The 22,456-nt window shown below is 40.5% G+C and overlaps 1 protein-coding gene across 18 annotated transcripts in view; it reads right to left on the reverse strand.

Moving 5' to 3' along the window:
- LDB2 (LIM domain binding 2) overlaps positions 1-20,096 on the reverse strand; it is a 220,156-nt gene extending 200,060 nt beyond the window's left edge. For 2 of the 18 annotated variants that reach the window (XM_027808151.2, XM_027808149.2), the window contains exon 1: positions 19,479-20,005. In XM_027808151.2, coding sequence (XP_027663952.1) covers positions 19,479-19,610 — 132 coding nt within the window. In that variant the 5' untranslated portion in view covers positions 19,611-20,005. Of the gene's footprint in view, positions 1-19,478 lie in introns of all 18 variants that reach the window. The other 16 variants (XM_027808153.2, XM_027808152.2, XM_027808145.2 and 13 more) reach the window with 15 other exon arrangements.
- Positions 20,097-22,456: the final 2,360 nt, after the last annotated feature.

The raw sequence follows: 22,456 nt of genomic DNA on the forward strand, positions 1-22,456 counted from the left end.
TGGTCATGGCCAGATTGCCTCCAATAGTCCTGTCCATTAAATTTTAAAATAATCTGTGGTAGAGCACAGCAAGTTACAGGTACCGAGTCAGTCTCTCTGGCACATGATCCAAAGGTTTCAGAATGGACTGAATCAACTGCCTGGTCTGTCCCACAGTCCTCCAGAAAAACCTGCACTCACAGGAAGGGCAGTAAGCAGGTAAATATTATTTCATTTGCATGTACAAATGGTTTGCCAGTTCAACACAGGGGAAGAAATGCAAAGGTGACATTTCAACCAGGCACTCTGAGTGAGGGTTAACCTAACTTTGCATTCAGTCACAGAATTTATTCAAATATAGTACAAGATAGATAATTATTAAAGTGTTCATTGGGTCTGGATTAGAGCTGCGAGAATTATTTGTGGAAAGAAATCTTTTTGCTAGGCATTGTAGATCTAGACTGTAAACTACCAATTGAGTAACAGAATATATGAATATATTTAAATTAAAGATTGTAACTATAATTTCAGACTTTCTTTTTCATTCCAACAGCAAAACAACCTCTTAGCTCTGCAAATGAATTCTCATAAATCTAGAATCATTCCAAGTGATTCTATAAATCACCTTGGGATGACATGCTGTAGCAATAAACAGAAACAAAGGGCATGTCACAGAGACAGAAAAAAAGTCACTACAGTCTTTTCCTTAACTCATGAGCAGAATTTTAACAACGAGATTTTACAATTGTTTAGTACACCTTTCTAAATCACAGACAGCCAAGTCAGGTCTGCGGTACTGTTTTTAAGGACTTTTTTAAACAAACTACATAGTGAAATTAAACTATAATGTTTTTCAAATCATACTAACCAGGACCTAAAACATATTTTGATGAAGGTGTACTAATGTGCTTTCAACATTTAATTACTGACACTTCATTAAAAAATGCCAAAAGTACAAGGAGAGGTTAATGTCATAGGTTGACAGTTGCAAATAAAACCTCTAAATCAAGACTTTTTATACTGGACTAATCACAAAAGTTAATGATTTCCCCAAGTTTTCTTTGAATTACATCTGAAGAATACACAGCTCATTGGTCCTCCCCCTTTTAAAAGCAACTGGGTATCTCAGCATGGTTAACCATGGCTCCAATATGTGTAACAAGAGAAAAACCCTTTGAGGACAGTTTAAACAGTAAAAGTGTGATGCAAACCAGAAATATCTAAGTCTTAGTCTTAATAGAAGCTATGTTTTTTTACACAGCATACAATAGACTGAGGAACAGCACAGTAACTACGAAACCATTACTCGAAATATTATTTTTTTTTTTTATGGCTTTAGTAGGAATCAGTAGGCCATGATTGAAAAAACATTACAAATACAGGTATTTAAAAGGGATCAAATTGTGAGAATTGTATGTGAGAGAGAAGTAATGCCAAAAAATCCTAGACACTAAAAATTTAAGTATACCTAACTAAATATTACCAATTTTTATACACACAAGATTATGTATAGGGAAGATGGTAACAGAAATACTTAAGGAGAGTGATTCTAAATGTGAACTTACAAAGGGAATATGACAGTATAAAATTTTACATGAAATTTGGTACTTGATTACAGGAAAAAAACCCAAACTCAGATCAACCAAGGTCAATGAATGAAAAGGGAAAATATTCTGCTCTGAAAATACACAATTGTTCAGATCTGTAACCTATATTATTTTATGATTTTATATTGTATCTATTTCATTAGCTATATTCCAGCAAATTAAGTTTTCATTTTCAAAAGCTTTGCAGTGTTTTTTGATTTTGTGAGTTCCTTCAGAGTTCCTGCAGCAGCATTAAAATGTAACCTTTTCTCGCTACTGATCTAAAGAGAAGTTGGCCTAATTAATATTGGAAATTGATTATAATTGATGAACTACTTAACTTGACACTGGTGCTGATGTTGGCTCCAAAGATTTACTCACAAACTGAACACAAAGCATGAATGATAGATAGGTTTTCCTAAGACATTTGTTCTGTTTTATTGTTTTCCTGTTGTGAACCACTGCACTTAAAATATGCAAGATGCCTAATGGAAGAACAACTTCACAGGCAAAGATACGACAGGACTGGGGAGGGAGTTGAGATGTACTCTGTAAGGATGTGGTGCATGTTCCCAGTATGAGAAACAATCTGGGGACACAACGCGATGGAGGAGAGAAGAGGGCACCAAAGGAGAGATAAAGCAAGAGAACTTGCAAAAACTCAGACTAACTGAAGGCATTATTTGGAGGAACTTCAAAGCAATCTATGAGACTCTGAAGACACCACCATCTGCCACATACTTCTAAAGATCTGAGCTCTCAAGGGGCCACTTCCTGCAAGACATGCACATCTTCACAGAAGAGATTAGAGATACATCATGAACTATTTCATCCTGACCATTTATCATGATAAACTTGCCAAGTGCATTAAATTTGCATAAAAGGATGTGGTCGCCTTTAATAAGCTACCTATTTCTTGATTTCTCGGTGACAAAAAATGAATTGAAACACATTTAGTAAGAGTGCTGCAACTAATCATTGAGCGAACAGTCTTTCACAGAATTACCACACTACGATCTAGCTCCAAGATTTTGTAAATGTCCTTTTTCATTCATAGCATAAGTTTAGGTTGTCAGCTATTACAATATTGTGCATTTCTCTAAATGAACGAGAAATGCCAAATTAAACTTAAACCAAATATATATATATATCTTACAGTGTCATTTAAAAGGAAAAATCCACAGCATTGATCTTTTGAATGATAATCAAAATGGTGGAATAATCTGTATTTGTTGCAGTTCCCTGTATCAGCAATGGAGGTTCTAGGTGAAACTTTGACTAATTTCACTTTTCTTTAAGTTTTTATGCTGACATGTCTAACGTTTTCATGTGTAGGTTGTGACAACACCCAAAGGGAAATCCTGAAGGATATTCAAATCTTTGTAATCTAGTGAACATTTGTTGATAAATAATATATTAGCTTTTCGCTAAGTTATTACTTCAGTATAGGTTTTTTTAAGATACATCCTAGGCAAGTTTTAAATGTAGCTTTATCAAGGTAATAGAAGTTAATTAAGTAAATCGTCCTCACTACAGGATATTATCCAATCTTGAACTTTCACATCAGGTCACAACAAATTTCAAAATGTCCTTTTAAAGACACGGTATGCTGCATCAGCAAATCCTTCTGCTTTTACTGTTCCCTTTGGGTTAATACTGTATATAAAAATGGTATTCAAACATTCATTCTGTTCATGGTCAGACTGGTATATTTGCTGGCAAGTCATTTCTGAAAACATTTCACTTCCTAAAGCTAACCTTCAACATTTACTTTATTATTCTCCTATTTCCCTGAATCCAAAAATGTGGAAAATTCTGGTAAAATTCATGATGGGAAGCATGCCTTGAATGCACCAATTATCTGCAAGTGTGCATCCCTTTTTCCTTCCTTTGCCCCCAAAACAACATGGTTTCCAGTTAATTCTTTCCAGATACTGTGTTCAGAGTCTCCAGTAAAATCAGCAAGCCATAGACAATATCCCAATTATATTTTACAAGAGGGTTTCTGTGGGATGGAAGGGACTCTGCCTCAGCTGAAGGACTGCTACCTGGTAATGAGCTCCTCTTTCCACTAGCCACTATAAATAGGATTTACAATCTTCTTCCAAAATGCCTGTAATACTCTTAGGTTAATATACGAGATCTCACCCCCTCTAGTGACTGGTCCCAGTGAGAATAGGATACAGTTACTTACTGATCGTTAACACAAGCCATTCCTTCAGCTTTTTGCTTTTGATGCCGAGGATCCCAGGCACCGTGCACTGCCGACACAGGTACCTGCGCGCCCGCAGCACTGCCATACTGCCTGCTCCCGCGGCGGGAGCCCCGCCGGGCCTTCTCCTTCCCCAGGGGCCACCCGCCACTACTCGATTAATGAGACCAGCCTACACAGTTCTTCAGTTTAGAAATTAAATGTGTTGGCTGACAGAGGAGCAAGGCAGAGAGGTGCATTCACAAAGCAACTACAGGAGCCCACGGTCTGGAAAACATAGGCCCCAACACAACAGTTGCGGGGTTCAGACGTGGCCTGTCCCTTCCAGGTGCGGGGCTGCCCTGCGGAAAACCTGACAGCACTCCAGCTCAGGCCTTTCCTTAACCAGCCTCCAAAAAAGCCCAGTAGCAGCACTGCCTGTTGCCCAAATGTCTGTCTTTAACAATATATTTACAATCTGCCTGGTACTGTGGTGACAGAGCACCTCAGAGGCTCTAATCCCCTCGCCCCGTGCCCTGCTCTCCCCTCAGGCCCAGAGGAACGCAGGGGAGCTGAAGAGAATTAGCAGAGTTTGTGGAAACTCAGCCAACTCCTGATGAGGCCTGGGCTACCGGCCTGACAGCCTCCTTCTCCCTCCAAAAATATTACATGATTACACAAGCACGCAATGTCCTTTGAGGAGGGTGCAAGTAGGGCATTATTTGAAAGTGTGGTAGTGAGAAAATTTCAGGCCATCACTTTCACTGAAGACTCCAACAAGGTTGCACCTCAAAGGCACAGTGTAGAGAAAGCACATAAATGCAAAGGCGAAGCATTTTCTGCCATAAGCCACAGGAGAATTGCAGAGTCTCTTATCTTTAGGAAGAACCTGGCAAAGTCTTTCTATCACCACAATAAATAAATAAACCAACGTCCAGCAGTTGTCACCTTCCTTGCGATTCCCCTACAGTTACATCATGGGGTCCCTGCTTTCTAGCCAAAATCGCTTTGCCATGCAACTGTTTGTGTGGTGAACTTTCTTTAACAGATTCATGTTCAAAGCATAAAAGGCAAGCAGCAATACACATGTCAATATTTAAAAGCATAAATAAAAATCTTAATAGATCCCAGATGTTTCATTTCCTCCAGCCCTTGCCAGTGATTGAGTTGGTGCTGATGTAGATGATTTTTTAAGATCAGTGGTCAGTTTGATGCTGAAAAAGGTTTAGGTGTCTGGGAATTCCAAATGCAATTCCTAGAAATAAAGAAATCATTAAGTAGATGCAAGAGAAACAACTATGATTGCAAGTGGCTGTTATTTTGTAAACTTATTTTACAGCCTGAAAAGCACCCACAGGTTTTAAATGCAACTGAGTGTGAAACAGACAGTAACATTTTGTCAACATATATAAAACCTTGTCGACATAATTGTTTCAATCTCATTTTCTTAGCAAAAGAACTCCAAAGGTACATACAAATAAAAGCATGGATTCCTTCAGCTTGTTAAGGTAGATACATGGTGCTGGTGCTGTTGAAGCTGGTGAAGAATTTGTTATTTAGATTTGCTCACTGCATCCATTTTTCACTTATTAAAGCAGCAAGTGATCATTTACTATACCAAACAAATAAAGCACTATACAGAAAGCACATCTACCAAAAAAAAAAAAAAACCAAACCACAAAACAAAAACAAAAAACAAACCTGCTGGGCCCAGTAACTCAGGCCATGCTGCCAAGCACACAAGTTTGCAACTGTAATGAGCGGCTCAATTCTTTCTCTCTGATTTTTACTGGGAGAAGTCCTCAGTCTCCTAAATGAAAGCAACTGGGGAGTGGGGGTTGGAAGCCCATACCTAGCTTGCACAGCCCCATGATGTGTGCACTTGACGTCATAAAAATGCTGTAAGTCTGCCAGGCCAGCAGCCACAAACCCCACATGCTGCCAATTGCGGGCTGAACAGACACTAAAAGGCCATGAATTTCATTTAGTTGCCCCCTTTCCCCTTCCTAGTAAAGCAGCAGAGGCTAGCAGCTGCTGGAGAAAAACGTTGAAAAATATTAGCTGTGAATGTCCAGGCTTTGGTTTTTGATTGGTACTAAAACCAAACAAATGAAGAATAAACCTAATGACAAATCTTGCAAATTTTGTTATTTATTAACACAGCCAATATTGTAGGCTTCTGAGTCCACTTTCAAGGAGCATGTGGATAAGCTCAGCTAAATTATGTGCTTCATACAGCCTGCCAGATCGACCTACTATTCTGCTAATTTATGGGCCATACATTTCTCTCTAGCTAAATTTCTGATTGAGAAAAACTTTACCCTCTTTCTGTTATTTGTTCGGCTACACAATATTCCTTAAGAGTGCTGCTTGTTCTTAACCATGTTTTTTGTGAAATGGTAAATGCAAACATAATCTAAGCCCCTGAACACGCAGTTTTATCACATAGCCAACTATGGACAACACATAAAAGCTGAATATGCCCTTCTAGTTCTTTTAAGGTGCCTCAAAGCCATCTGTAAGAACTAAGTCACCTAAAATTGCTAAACTCATTAGAATAAGTTCCACAAAACAAATTTTTGCTGTAGCAGCTTCTGCACCTTCTTTTAGCACCTTCATGTATATAGGGCCAAAGGCTCATTTCATTGACATAAACAGGAAAGCTTTGAATGGGATGAGGAGCTGCAGCTACAAGATCAGGCTGAAACAAACCTAGGAAGCTTGTGATCGATTTTTTTATTTTAAATTTTTTTCTTTAAATCACAACAGCACCCTTGGCCCACAAACTGTTATTTGTAATTGTGCATCTGTGTGCCATCAATCTCTAAGGAAGGGAAAGACTGCTGCTGAGCTCTCAATTTATGTTTCTCAGTTGACTCTTATAATCACACTCAGTGTTCTCAAGCTTAGTGCAGCTATTCTGGTATCCAAATTTGCACGCTAGGTGGGTTTATCCAAGTTCCCATGGTCCAAGTTTCATATACTTCCTAATAATAATCTTGAAAAATATATAGGTAATTGTGTTTCTAAAAAGCCACTTCAAGCAAAATTGGGAGAGTTCTTTCAACAGAAAAAAATATTTTAATGAAGTAGCTTGTACACACCTAGAAAAATGGTGAGAAAAATACTATTGGAAAAATCTACCCTTTTTTGATGTTGTCGTTAGATGTGGCATTAAGCAAAGCTAAGGGGATTCTGGGGTCCACAGATGATGAAAGGTCCCAAAACAGCATAAGCAAGGAACAGGATCAAGGATCCCTTAGCCCTGCAAATACTGCAATCCAGATGAGGCATTAATATTCATATTCTAGAGTGCGATTGGAAAGAAGACTCTAGCTCCTGTGCAGGGGTGGGCCTAACCCAGCGGAGGTGCAGTGAACTGCTTCACTTCCTCAGTGAAATTCAGTCCGTCTAATTGATAGTGCAGAAGGCGGTAGCGTACTGAAATAGCGCAGAGATTATTTCAGTAGTTTTACCCATTTATGCTCTCCTGCTCCTGACCAATGTATAACCCCCACAGAGGACTCCACTCTTTCCAACTTCAGTCTCAGGAACGATTTAAGTTTCTATAATATGGTAATCATTAAGATACTGCTATTAGATCACCATTCAGAAATGTATCAAGACTGAGACTACCTTCATTTGTGTAACACCAAACGTGGTTTAGTTTTGCTTAAGGTAACCCAGTTCCTTTCAAAATGACAATTTAAACAGTGCCTTTCCCTCAGAACCAGGATAAAATATTTATAATACCTCATTCATTTGCAGGCAAATACAGGTAACGTCTGTTAAAAAGCAAAATCCATTTGACTGGGTAGTTGTGGTACTGTATGCAGTTTCCATAAGGCAACAGATGTGGGGACAAGGGAGGGGGGGAGTTGATTTTGTCTTTTTAATATTCACAGTGGGTTTGTTCTCACTGGCTAATTAAATCAGTAGAGTGCAAACAATAAAAGAAAAAATAAGTGTTGCCTTTCTTCCCTAGAACAACCTCTCTGGTTCATGTCTACTTATTTACTACAACAATTTATTTATTACAAGACTTTGCAATATTTCCTCCCAAAAGGGTCATGAAATAAGATACATATGCCACAGCACCCATTCCCGTCAAGAAGAATACGCTTTTCCTGTGGAATTTAAGATAAGATGGTCTTTCCACTGTTAAGAAAAAATGGACTTGGAATGAGCTTCTTTGATTGACATGAAGCTACTGAAGAATCACACTAAAAAAGTAATAGATTTAATAACAATATCAGGTGTACAAATCAACTGGCAGAATGCTGCCCCAAAATGTATTTGTACCTGCTTGGCAAAGTCAGTAGGTTTGCACGGGCGCGCTGAATTATTTGAGAAGTAACAAAATGCATTAACAACATCCAACAGTCATCTTCCAAGAACCTAGGCTATTATGGTATTTTCTAGTCAGATAATTCTTTGTAGTGCATAAATACATGTAATTTCAATTAAAACATTTTGATTTGTGAAATCAAAATGAATGTGGTATACTTAGATTTGGTTTTGAAAGTATTTTAAACACTATCTACTTTTTGCATTTAGTTAGTTATGATACATAGCACAATGTTAAAACCAGGCTGTGGATACAGACCAGAACCCCACTGTGCTAGCACTGTATAAGAACAAAGAAGGTGGTTCCAGCCCTGGGAATCTTGTAATAAATACAATGGTACACATCATGAAGGTAGGGCTGTCTATCGGCATCAGATGCCAATAAAGCTCAGCAAAGGATCAAAATACCTATGCATCAAATAAGGTAGATTGCATACCCTGCGCCCTGTGTTGCTACTGCTTCCCGCACCAGCAAGTTAAATGCAAATTTGGGCATGTATGTCTACATGTTATATTTAAGTGACAGCATTGTTGGATGTACCTGAAGATAAGGGGCAACAGAGGGATGCAGCCTCCTTGCATCGTAAGGGAGTGTACTCAGCACTGTCGGTATTTGGCAACAGAAGGCAACTATTTCAGCCCAGCTGTTGCCAAATTTTTGAAAGCATCAGAGCCAAGGAAAGTGTTAGGGGATGTAATCCATGAGTTTACAGGAAACTACTCTCAAATCCTCAGGATCATCATGGAAGGAAACATGGACATGATTGGTTTAAGATGTAACAAGTGACAAGAGACTAGTGTCAGGTACTGTGAGGTCCTGGGTCTTTACAGAGTGCAGAGTTCCTTCTCAGGTCCATGTATTACTGGCCCAGTTTTCAGTTTATTGAGGATTTCTCTGCAAAATACGGCTTCATTGTCGTTAATGAATTATCCACAACAGAAACACTGATCTATTTAACCCCAAAGTCAGGGTTTTACTGAGTTGTGTACCCACTACCAAATGCTTACTATATCTTAGTTACTTTTAAACTCTGCTACTGTTTGAACACGCTCAGCACCAAGAAGTACCTTACTCCCTTCAAGTGTTCTTTTGGTTAACCAAATTAATGTTTGCAAACAAATAAAATATTTACTCTGTACTGAAGCCAAAAGAGTGTTTCTTTATGCAATCTGAACGATGAGCAAACACCAGAGCACTGGAGATAACAGCAGCAGGTCAGACTTAGGAAACGATGCCCCATCTTATGACACTTCACAGTAAAATACGCACTACGAGGACTTTGAACTGAAATAAGCCCACTACTGCTTAATTTAACTGTATCGCAAAACGTGGTAAAGTAACCCAGCAAAGAGCTTTCTGTTGATAGTTGTATGAGAGGGCATTTATCAATACCCATTAACCTCTGGCTTTTACCTGTTGGTTTTCTAACAGATGCTTGTGTTGCTTCATAAGCCACAAGGTGTCACAGTGGCTCAACTGGTAGGATTCTTGTCAGTCTAGACACGCAGGTTGTGGCTTCAGGTTACATACCAGTGGTAACACCGCTCTGTACGAGGAAGTCTGTGGTACGCTGTGTATTTAGAAGTGCAGCCCTCTGGATGAAACAATCAGTCAAGGTGTAACTCAGTTGCTTCAGGATGCTCTTGATGTGGGTGTTAAATAATCTCACAGCACCGTCAGAGAAGAGATGTACTTGGTGCACTGGCATCTTGACCGATCTTTTTACTTTGCATTATTAACCCTGACAAGAGTGTTAAGAGGACCTGAAAAGAGCTGAGCTCATCATTCACATCAAATAATAAATCCTATGAATTCCACTTCTTCTACCGAGAGTTGCTAGGAATTAATACCAGTTTATTTTAATGCATTAATTATTCAAATCTAAGACAAATTTTTGCCTGTTTTTCATAACAAGCAGTGTGCTGTAAGCATGTATTACTCTGCTAAGACTATATGCTGTGACTGGTCATGTATCCTGTCTTACTGTTTCACATCCTTGACTGGATGAGCACAGATGGAGCTAGAGCTTAAAATGCCAGGAAGATTTGAATTTTTTCACCAATTCTTTCTTATTACATTTTTGTAAAGTAACTGCATGGTAAGCAGCATCCTGTCCCATGGAAAAAATAGGTACATACATCATATTTACTGGCCTGTAGTTTTCCCATTACCGCCAGTCACTGCCGTTAATTTGCTTTACATTCACACACCAGTCAGTCCGCACTGCAAAGCAATCAAAGATTTTTCTCTGGTGCATTTAATTTCTAAGTATCATGGGTCTATCTGAGAGGTTTCAGAAACTCAAAACAGGAAACACCACCTCTCAGCTTATCTCATATAGAATAAGCAACTTCTTTCGAGAATGCTTCACAATTTGAAATTTACATTCTGCAATTATTTGTGAGAATAAAACTCAATTGATCAAAAATTCACAGAAATACATAAAGAGCACAAGCATAGCCAAAGCAAATTCACTGTTAAACTCAAGTGAATAGTCACGGAAATTTTGCATGTAGTATTTGTTGCACTCAAGTAATGAACCTTTACCCAGTGTGTTGGCTTTTCATGTCCCATTATTCATGCCAACACATTCATTAAAACGGGCCTATGCTTTTTAACATAATCAGCATGTGCATAGGTGTGGCCTTCAAAGAGTTATTACCATAGTTTACAGGCATGCTGTTCGTAAATACAAGCAGAACTCCAGTCAGTGCAAAATGCCAAGCTTCCCACAAAACATATGGTAATTTTTGCTCTGTAAAATGGATAGATGCGCTATATAATGCATAATTGCATCACATTATATCTGAACTTCTAATTGCTTAAAATGATACTTCAAATCACATCAACAACATTATTACCTAATTACCCTAAGGGTCAACTGATACTCCAGTGATTAGGTCTAGGCAGAAGTAATAGAGGTATTGTATTGCCTTCATTCACTACAGCAAGTGGTACAGTTGCAAATGCACATACAGAATCTATATCCTGTCAATGCTTTTAACATCTTGGTATGGCAAAGAAGAAAGGTGGAGACATGCTGGCCGAATACCAAAAGGACTGAGGGTCCCTCCTGCAAGATGCTGAACAAGAAGAAGAATTTTCATTTGCTCTAAAGGAACTATTTCACAGCAGTTCCCTTTTCTTTCTAGTCACAATAACGTTACTGTGATGCGAAATGGAGTAACATGGAAACAGTTTTGGTACTTCAAGTGGATACAAGAACTATGGAAGACAGTGACACTCATCTGAAAAGGCAAGTTACTATCAGAATATGGGGGACAGAGTAAAACTGACAGTTATAGGCCTTCCTCCATTGCCGCATAACCGATGCATAAGACTTTTGTAAACTGCATGAAGAAGACATAGCATCCTAGGTGCGAGGCATTTCATATTCCTTTTTTCCAACTGTAGATACTAACCTGGTTGCAAACCTAGTGGCAAAGCAGGTTTCATGCATGCCTTGCCAATCACACCCTGGAGGATCTCTAGTTCAAAGAGGAGATGGTTAGCAATGTTGGTGCTGCTGACTGCCCTGCGGAGGGATGAAGTGTGCTGAGGGTGCTTCAGCTTAAAGATATATAAGCATAATAAAACAAAAAAGTTTCACCCTATTTACTTTCTTGTTTCCTGAGCATTTTCCTCTCTCCATGTGACTCTGTATTTAAAGATTTAGAACATTTCTTTTTGTATAATGTGGTCATTAATATTTCAGAAATCTCTTTGTAACCTGCTCTAGGACAGATGGCAGCTCTTTCTCTGATAAAATCCTCTGCTAATGGCTGAAGCAAAACTATACAACTGGAACAAGAATCACAATAAGATAAATGCACAATGTTCTGGAAGTCATAATTTTCTCAGTTTACTACTTCAGAAAATAACCTAATAAAAATGTAGTTAGGAAAAACAAATGTTTGAAAGTCCAGAAGAAAAGTAAAAATAGTCCACTGCACCGGTGATCTAAGACTGCACATAATACTCAAACAGGGACAGTTCTTTTTTCCAGGTATTTAGTTTCTGAAGAATGAGCACAGTGGACATACAATTAGGTCTATTCTTGGGTCTGGCTTAATCAGGGGTTTCCAAATATGATCACTTTTATACATACATAATGTTTCATTTGCCCTCCAAATGCCACAGAAAGGGTCATCCAACTAGCCCACGCAATTCTTCTGGATCATGAGGGATGTTCCAGACTGCAGCTACCAGTTGTGTAAAACGGATAGGATCTGAATCTGCCATACGTGAGTAATCTGGTGGCAAAACTATACCAGAGATTAGATTTCCCCCTTCCATTTTTAAACACACACACACATGTTACATGTAGATTTGAATGTTTCTACTCAGCTAACTAGGCTTGGCAAGGTGACTCTGTGGCTTTGAATCAGGAAAAATGGATATCAGCAGGTACTGCAGATCACACGCATAGATATTACACCAATGTTCTAATTTGTTACTTGCTTGAAAGGATGCAAAGACCAAACTAATTCATTTTCAGGTAACCTGGCAGTAGATTTTAAGTACATTTAGACAACCTCCATAAAGCTATGGCTTTGCTGTGTCAGTTGTGAGTTTGTGACTCTGCCTTGGCCCAGTACCCGGATGTGAATATTGACAACAGAAAGACCTTAGGGAGAAGTTCTGGTTTGATACTTACATTTTGGCTGTAGTTCTCAGAGTTGTTCATACAGAAGAGGTCTGCTATGCTCAAGTCTCATGCTTCAAGTCTGCATAATGCAGGCAGGAGCACTACCCTGGCCAGGAGCTTCATCATGCGTATGTCTTCTTCACAACAGTGTATAAACAGCCAGGCAGTGCCAAGACAACTTAAGCCTCATGGAGAGGACAGCATCCTCCCGTAAAATTTATGGCCTTTGCAAAGACTCTTCACTACAAACACTCTTGAGTCCTGAAGAGATAGGCTTGGAGAGCTACCACGTCCTAGTTCACGTTCAGCTCTGCAAAGGTCTCATTTTTCCAGGTCGGTGATTTTTCACTAGTCCCATAAGGCACGAAAGCACCAGAGTTGTCTCCAGAAGCATCAGCCGATCCCATACAGAGGTTTAGGGTCTGCAGATGGCTCTACTTGATCCCTAGTTATCTCGGGAGTACCAAGTGTACTATTCGACTTCAGTCAGTAACTTACAGGCTTTAGTTTGGAAGGGCATGGCTGTCCACCACAATGTAACAGAAATGGAACCAGTATTGTGACATAAATTGCTTTCTCTCTGAAATTCTAACAGCAACCAAACACAGGAAGAATGTACTGAGGAGAAGAAAGACACAAGCCTAGGGAGACAATTTCAGCGAGAGGTTCAGGGAGGTTTCTTTCACTACTATTTTTGCCTAATAAATAAGACCACTGAGACCTGGCCAAAAGGCCCTGCCCTACCACACTCTTTTTTTGGAGACAAATCATCAGCCACTTTGGGGCAGCCTCATCCCTGCCAGTATCACTCCTCTGAGGCTTCAAGTAGCCCAGAAACAACTTTTGAAAAAGAGCACCCACCAAAAGTGAGGGTATATGCTGGCCTGTTTACACAGTACAGCACAGGAAAGAAAGCTCTTCTTGGGAAGGAAGCAACTGAACAAAGTATCGGCACAGTTGGAATGCCTGTTTACAGCAGATATGCAACTTCTGGCAAAAAGATACAAAAGAAATACCATTTGAAGTGAGGAGTCCAGCTAAAAATACTGCGACGAGTTTAGCAATCTACCCATACCCTTTTTCTTTAAACAAAGAAAGTGTGTATACCAAACCCAAATTATTATTTTTTTAAAATCTGATCTTGCGATCCTACTGCAGGCAAAACTCCAGCTTAAATAAGAGCACAGGACTGGGCCCTTGTTATGATCTCTATTTTGTTCCTTCTCACCATCCAGAGGCTTCTATTTCTGAGACTGGATCTGCATAGTTAATCTTGTTTACATCAGGGAAAGACTGAGTTTAAAGTTTAAGTGGATTTGTGGTTTAAAGAGTAAAGAATGAAAAAGAGAAAAGGAAGGGTTGAAAAGGTTCCTTTATAGAAAATGATCTAGTAAGTAAGCATCAGAGTGATTTTCAGATAAGATCCATTTTTACACTTTCACACCAACTCTCTCTCCCCCCTCACCAGCCCCTGCCCCCAAAAGCTCCCTGTTCCTTACACATGCAGTTTACATTCTAAATTATAACTTGGGGGGGTGGGGGTGGGGGTGGAGGGGTGGAGCGGAACAGCAAGACATCCCTGATTTGTAAGCTAAGGAAAGGAAGTAGCCTTTTTTTCCTCCCCCAGCCTCATAAGAATTGTTAGTTTGTAGCAATTTTAATTGAAAACAGCTGCAACTGAAATATTTAAAAGGGATGAAAAAACTATATGAAATAAAAGACAATCAGTAAAAAGAGCCTCGAATCCATTCTGAAGTCAGTGTCTGCCTAAAGGAGTTCAAGGGTTTTCTTTTAAAATTGACCTTTAGTTTCAGCAAAGCATAGTTTATAAGTACTCTGTTAACATACTTTACTTATGTTTCTACAATTGCGAAGTATTAGTATATTTGTGGGTGAAAGAATATTTCCACACAAATACTTTGAGACAGAAGCTTATGTGTTTTCCCTTCAACAAAACAAACTCATTGGACAAACTCAGCCTTATGTATACAATATGAGAGATCTGTTTGCAATGCTAAGTTGCTATGTGAACAAATGTGATGTCACAACATAGATTTTTATGACTAATATATTAAAAATGCATCAGGAAGAAGAAAAGATTATTTCATCAGATAGAAATGTGAGGAAGTAAAATCAAAGACTTCCATTAAACTGCAGAAATTTTGGTTTGCTTTGATTTGCTTTAAATATTTAGTTGAATCTGGATGTCTGTGTAAGCTTCCGGTTCATTTAGTAGCTTTAAAATAATCGTAACATTCGTAACATCCTCCTTTATTTTCCTTTTAATTTTCTTTATATTTTCTTCCATGATGAAATCTCTACTTTGTTAAATTCACCAGTTTAATAGGAGTTTAACATGATTTGATTAAGCTGATTGTCTTTAAAACAAACATGCTACTAATCATGTTCTCTGATCACCCTTAAAACTCTGCTGTCTTAGGCCAAAGAAAAGCTGTGTTTTGCGTATAATGGTGATGTAAAGCATAATCTCTAGGAGTGACAAACAGAGATACAGGTGAATTTATTATTATATAGCGATACAGAAAAGCTCTAACAATATAGGGGACTAAACAAACAACTGAACGGCTTGATACATTTCTTTGATTATTGACACTAAAACAATGTCTCAAACTTTAAACTGTCAGCAACATTAAGTGATCTATCCACAGCACACTGTAATGTTACCAAAAAACAATTATATACAAGATATAATCACCTTTTGTTTTAAGTGTGGACAATTTCAAATTATTAAAAATTAGAACAGGAAAGAATTTACAACATCAAAGAGGAAAATAGGCGCTTTTTTAAAAAACATTGAGCTTTATGAAAAACAGTGAAAATATTTAAGCTAATTTACCTACGTTGTATATTGCTACCTAGAACTTTAGAAACTGCTGATTATGCCACAACAGGATTGCTCTCTTGAAATGTTAAACTAACACAGATATAAAAATGTTAAGATAAACTGTGTTGGAGTGGATGGTAATGAAATCCTTAAAACCACACACAGAGCAAGGAAACAGCTGCATTTTGGTTAACCAGAAAGTTAATCAACTATGATAGAAGTAAATAAGATTTATCTTACTATCTGCCAGAGATTATTAAACATTTAAATATTAATTTTACTTCTTTAAATCAGGATTGTTGATGCATCGCAAAATGGCACGAGATGCTCCCAAAGTATTATTAAGAAAGTGTGTATTAATTTCCATTTAGAAAAATGCATTACCAGATTAGACCTCTTTGAACAACTTTTAAGGAAGGTAAGGTGTTCCTGTACACTAGTTGGTTTCTCAGACCCCCTGATTTACTGTAGATCACATAAGAATTGGCTAGGTGGTGGACTTTTGCCAGTACTTACATCATAAAACCACCCCCTGCCTGGGTGTGATTGGAATTCTTCGCCTAAGACTGACCTTGAATTTAAAAAGGCAGTTGTAGGTTCTGCCTAAGGAGCCTGTAAAGTTGTAAGAAGTTGGAAGAGCAAAGGTTTGCACATCTAGTACAGGCTAGAGTTGCTAATTCTTTACATTCATGACTACCATTTCTTCCTAAAGAAAATGACAACAACAAAGATAGCCATGCTGCATCTAAATGACCTTTCTTTATCACTCTGTACTTTGTCTGCTTAATACACTGAGCACATCCCTCACACCGACTATTATTCCCTTACACCCAGTGCTTACAGAAACCAGAGTGGAAGCAGTGGATTTCTCAGGGAAGGTGCCCAAGCGCAGAGCCACTTTGAGGATGCTTCTACCTCCCTCAACAAACCGTGGACCCTCCTGCTGGGAGAGCTGGAGGAGAAATGTCATTTACCGGTGGATTCCCTAATGGTGTCTCTACCAACCCATTGCTTTTTTTGAATCATTTCTCACCCACCTGCAAGCTCTGGGGAGCAGCTACAGGGATTCACTACAAAGGCGGGCTCTACAGATGGAGGGGAGAAAACAGATTGACATGAGATACAGATACTCCTGTCACAGGCTCTCCATCCAACCCCTGTATGACTTGGTTAAATTACATACATTTTGCTCTGCCTTGAAACTTCCACCACTGCAAGGGACAGCAGAGAATCTGAGTCTAAAGGATTGTTAAGAACATTTATATTTTGTAGGAAAACAGGAAAACCCCATAGGCTTTCCAAGGATGTATTTGGGATAAGAGATTTAGTTTTCCATTTTTTAACACATCCTCACTTGCCACTGGCTCTCTCCAGAAGCTGGGTCCAAGTGGAATCTGCCAGCTTGCTACCCCCAGTCTTTTGGAGAGTCTCTTTGTAATTCCTTTTCCCTTAAGCTGCTTTGCTTGTGCTCACCTACCCCCTGGGGCTCACAGAGCAAAAGCAGCCTCCTTCAGAGACCAGTGCCTACATTATTCCAAAGACTGCCTAAAGAGAAACGTTCATGCAGTAAGCTTGTATCACCCACATCACAAGCACATTCCTTCCATGACATACAGGGCTCCATCGATCTGGACTCAAAAAATTCAGAGCTAGTTATACATGCTCCAAAAGCCTTCAACTACCAACCAAAAACATGCTTGGAAGTGCATAAAATTAATGTGAAACTTCCACTCCCAGCCTGCCCCAGAAGCCAGCATGATCCTTTACAGGCTGTCCACACCTAGTCACTTGTAAGTGTCCCAGGAAAGTAATTTTTTTTTTTTTTTTATTAAGGAAGGTGTTTTAATTGGAGGACTGAATGAGATGGGCTGAAGCTACCTAGAAAACACATATCAACGACAAATACTTACAAGCACAGAGCTCAGAAATTAAAGAACAGGGAACCAGAATGCAAACAGTGAACAATCACAAGGGCAAAAGTATTTTTACTCTGAGCAAATAAAAGAAATGCTGGAGCCGAAGGCCTTCATTAACTAAGCACTGTCTGTCAAAGTAAAATGCTGCTGAAACCCATGGCAGCACTAGCAAGGAAGAGTAGGTTATCGCTTTTTGCCCACAACAACCCATGCAAACATGCACAGCAAAAACTGCAATTAAACATGCTGAAGTCTAACTCAGCACACCTCAGCAACGCAGGACTGGGAAGTTGTTTCACAAGTGCCTCAAAAACTTTTCTAGTGTAACATTTGTAAAGGAGCCGCAATCAGAAACTGGTCAGTTACTAAAAGTACCACTAAAGTAATATGTAAAAAGGCTAAATTAGCACTGACAGCTTTTCAGAACAGCTTGTATATAAAACTCTGAAGGAATCACTCAACGATACATATTTGTTCTTTTCCCTTGAAACAGTGTAGAAATTATTACATTAATATGTACAGGAATGTAAGGAACAGAGTTGCAAGACACTGACAAATAAACAGTAGCAAATAAACCTCCCAAGCCCACTCACTCTATGTGAATGGCAGTGACCCTCCCCAGCCAACAACTTGGGGCAAAACTGACAAATAGTTGCCATGATTTTGGGAGCAATGAGCTGCTTGGAGTTTTTAGCCAGCACTAAGTCTATTTACCCATTACTCCAAAGCAATGTTTTAAGACTAGCAGTGGTAACAGTGTTAGAAGAGCAGTTACCCCGTAGCAGTTACCCAATCAGAAAGCAGGTCACATCTCGTTAGCTGTATCATATACATTAAACGTCACAGATTCTCCACGGCTTAGCTGACAATTCAGGCATGTGTGTTTTTTATTTTATGATAACCTCACATTCTCTTAAAGAATAACAATACAACAAACAGCTCCATCTGAGATCCTTTACAAAGCTTCATGGCACGAATGTGGCAGGTCTTTGCCTTTACATAAAGCCATTCACTATAAAAGATTAATACTTTCTAAAAGTGTTTTCAGGGCACCACTAGTAAACTACTATGAAAAATTGCAGCACAAGAATGTGTGCTGCACAGACACAGACACATGGGCTGAAATGTAGCCTGATTCACTCCACACACTTTTCACTTCAACAGACCAAAAAGTGTGCGTTATTTAACCACGTAAATAACCAGATGCAGCCTCCACTGTCTTCTGTCTTTAAGTGACAAAAGTATGTCCCCTTCCCATTCAGCATACTCTTTGTGGTGGCTGATCTGGATGTAGAAGCCAGGGTGTATAAACCACTAACAGATTATACAAAGCATAAATGACAGCGAATGTAGTTTACATTATTGGGTACTTTTGACAGCTATATGATAAAGTCGTGAACCGATCATCCCTCTCGCTAAAAGCAACTGCATTCTAAATGAAAACACGGATTTCTCTTGTTGGTCATCCTGAACATGTGTTCTTTAAGTGCAGCCCAGGAATAAGTTTTTAGAACTCTGCTCCTGTTTTCTGCTACCATTCATTTTTAATTTTAACGAGTTTACAAAACAAAACCAGAGAAAGGTTCTTCTCTCCCCCTAAACCTGCAACATTTCTGAATTAATTTTGTGCAAAAGCTCAAGCAATACCTTGCAATATTGCAGCTGCAAATGCCAGTAGGACAGATCCTGAGCAAACAACACACTAAGGCAAAGAAATTTCCTGAGACCAACATTACAATCAATCCTGAAGTGCTGTACTGTAATTTCAAGATTTCAGCCTAAGCTGGTATCTCCTCAAAGAGTTGCTCTGCGTGGAAACATAATGAGGGATTACCCAATTAAACTACTAAATTAATTAGGGTTCGTGCCTGCATATACTGTACTGTCTAGTGGGACGCTTCAGCTGGAATTCGGGCTGAAACCTACCACGGTCCATGCACAGGAAAACAAGGCTGGGGGACTTACCTCCGTCCGCGACTGCAGCCTCTTGTTCATTTCATATATTCGGTACTCTGGTTGCACCATGTATGGTGTGTGTCTCCTATAAAATGGGCCAAAAGGAGAAGAATAGAAAGGGTCATGTGGTGTGCTGGACATCTTGCCTGCTTGCAGAGATTCAAGCTACACAGAGTATCATCAACATCCATACAGAGCACATGGGCTGTGTGTTCTTCACAGTACAAAGTAGCGGCGCGCACACACACACACCCATCCAGGCTGCACGCACTGGCTGGGAACTGCTGTGGGAGCCCTCTATAGCGGGAGCGGGGGGGGAGCGGCAGCGGGAGCGGGAGCGCACAGGCTCCACGGAGGGAGCGGGAGGCTGGATAGCTTCAGGCACCGCCGCTCGGGTTTAAAGCAGCAGTTTCTGGAGGGGTCATTTCCTGTCCGCGCTGCAGACTACTTCCAAAATATAATTCTCCGCGCCGCCTGACAGAGGGCTAAGGTTCGGCTTTAATTTCTCCCAGCCAGGACCCCTCAGGAACTGGCAGCACAAGGCTTCTTAGCATATAGGTGGTTTAAAAGCTGCCTGAGCCAATCACCCTCCGCGAGGAGCACGCTCGGGCGATGTCAGGGATGCGGTTACTACAAAACACATAAACACAGGCCACGGCAACCCCCGCCGCTTGCAGCTGGGGGTTCGCCCGCTCCCTGGCGGCTCCCTCAGCGCGGCTCTGCCCGCTCCCAGCGGCCGTGCCGGGCTACCGCCGCGTCGCCAGCGCTCGCCACCCCGGCGGGGGCCGCCCGGGGCCGCCCGGGCAGCTGCGCCAGCGGCGGGGTGGCCGGGCCGGGCAGCCCGCACAAAGGCGCAACCTCCGGGCGCCGCGCTCCACACAATGGAGCCGTCAAACGGCGGCAAGGGAAACCTCCCGGAAAAATGTAAAAACACAAAGAGCCGGGTGGGGGACCGAGACCCCCGCACAGCCGCTGGCGACCCCCGGCCGGCGCGCGTTAGCAATAAACAAACGGCTCGCTTTAAAAGCAGCTCTCCGGCTCAAAGGTGGCGGCGGCTAGGTAGCGGGCAGGTCCCTGCCGGCGGGATGGTTGCGGTGCGGAAACCCAGCAGCGGTTAGAGCACGCTGCAAAGGATAGCTGACACGGTCAAATGGGGAGGGGGGTCCGAGGGAGGAGGGGAGGGCGAAGGGGAGGTGATCACCCTTTGGAGGTGAAGGATGAACTTTATCTGTTGAATCATACTTGCGGGAAAGTGCTGGGAGCGGGGATACCACGTGAACAGAAAGTCCTCAAAATACAGAGGAAACAAAATGGGCTCATCTGCCACATGGGAAAGTGCAAGGTCTGAGAGGGGAGCCTGCCAGCTACCTGTGCAAAAAGCCCTTGGAGCACAGGCTCTGTCTTCGTACACAGCTGTAAAGTATCAGGGCGTTATTTACAGTACTGAATAAATGCAAAAACAACAATAAACAGCGCTGAATTAATCTCTCATGTAAATTCATTCAAGCAAATGGAACCACTCTAGAAACAGATTTAGTTAACTAATATGATTAAGAGAATAACAATCAGCTGCAGTCACAGCGGTTCCCGGCCAGGGCGCTTTGCGGGAATGCTGCGGGATCGCCCATTTCACAGATGGGGAAATCAAGGCACGCGTCATTACATTTTCTAAATTTATGTAATAGTCCCAGAAAATATTTGAGCACGATGTGGCTTTACCCACTGCCAAAAAAATAATTCAAATCCAACTGAATGAAGGAATATTTTAAGACAGATTTGAAAAACCCCAGTTTTCACTGGCATTTGCCTAAATCTGGAAAATCTGAGTTCCCTTTTCGGGATAAAATGTAGAGGTCCATCATTCTACTCTACTGACCACCGATCCAGATCTCAATTTAACTTTGACATACCAGTCGCTGTGTAGCAAAACTGTTTCTGTATGAACAACGGTTTCCAAAAGAAGTGACGTACTGAGCTGTTTTATAGACTTCCCACAGCTTCTGTCATTAAACCCAGAGACAACAGATAATACCTGGGATATTTCATTTCTCTCTTTAAATGCTCCCCAGCTACGTAGCAATGCTATGCTGTCACTCCAGTACCATCACTGGAGGTGCTGAGTTTAATAAACAGCACGTACAACATTTGGCTCGACAGCGCTGCAATGACAGTGACACTGCGCTGCCAGAGTTCACTGGCCACACAAGAAGCCTGTAATATGGCTACACCTAGGAGAAAACTTCCCTGTGTCTACCTTGTACTCTTTAACAGATGCCAGCAAGGCTACTGTGAAGCCTAAACCCAAAATGACCAGAAAAATTACAGTTACAGCACTAATACACAGATTTTTTATATCTGAAGTATCACCTACTTAAATAAATGTCAAAAAAGCAATCAACCCAACAAGTTATGGATTTTACTTTGTGAAGCAATTCCAAAGTAAAACATGTTTGCCCAAGAAGGGACGCACTGCTTTTTGTAACATAAATGGTGAAATTTTTACATAGCTTGAAAACAATATCTACTTTAAGGACTTTTGACTAGGCTAAAAATCACTGTTTCAAGAAGCTAAACATGGCAGTAATATTAATATTTTTCATTTTGGCTGGCATCAGGGGAAAGGCAGATGTTGCTTTAAAATAAAAAAAGAAGACAAACCCAGAGTACTGAAAGTGAATGAGCAGTAGGGTTTGCTTTCATGATTGGGAACCCCAGACACTCCCCCCACACCCCATAGAAGAGCTTCTGTGTACAGGTCTAGCGCAGAGCAAAAATATGAAGTGATATTTTAATAATTCCCATTGATTAAGTGGCAAATTATCGCATACCTACAGCCCACCGGCAAGAACCAAGTCCCAGGGTAGGAACCTGCTAATTACAGGCTCCAGCAGCACTTCCAGTTGCCTGTTATCATCTAGACCAGTGTGATGCACAGAACAGTAAAACAGAAGGCAGAATCAAAGGAAAATAAAGTTACAGGGATCCTG

This window comes from Falco cherrug, chromosome 1, assembly GCF_023634085.1.
Source record: "Falco cherrug isolate bFalChe1 chromosome 1, bFalChe1.pri, whole genome shotgun sequence".
Taxonomy (NCBI): Eukaryota; Metazoa; Chordata; class Aves; order Falconiformes; family Falconidae; genus Falco; species Falco cherrug.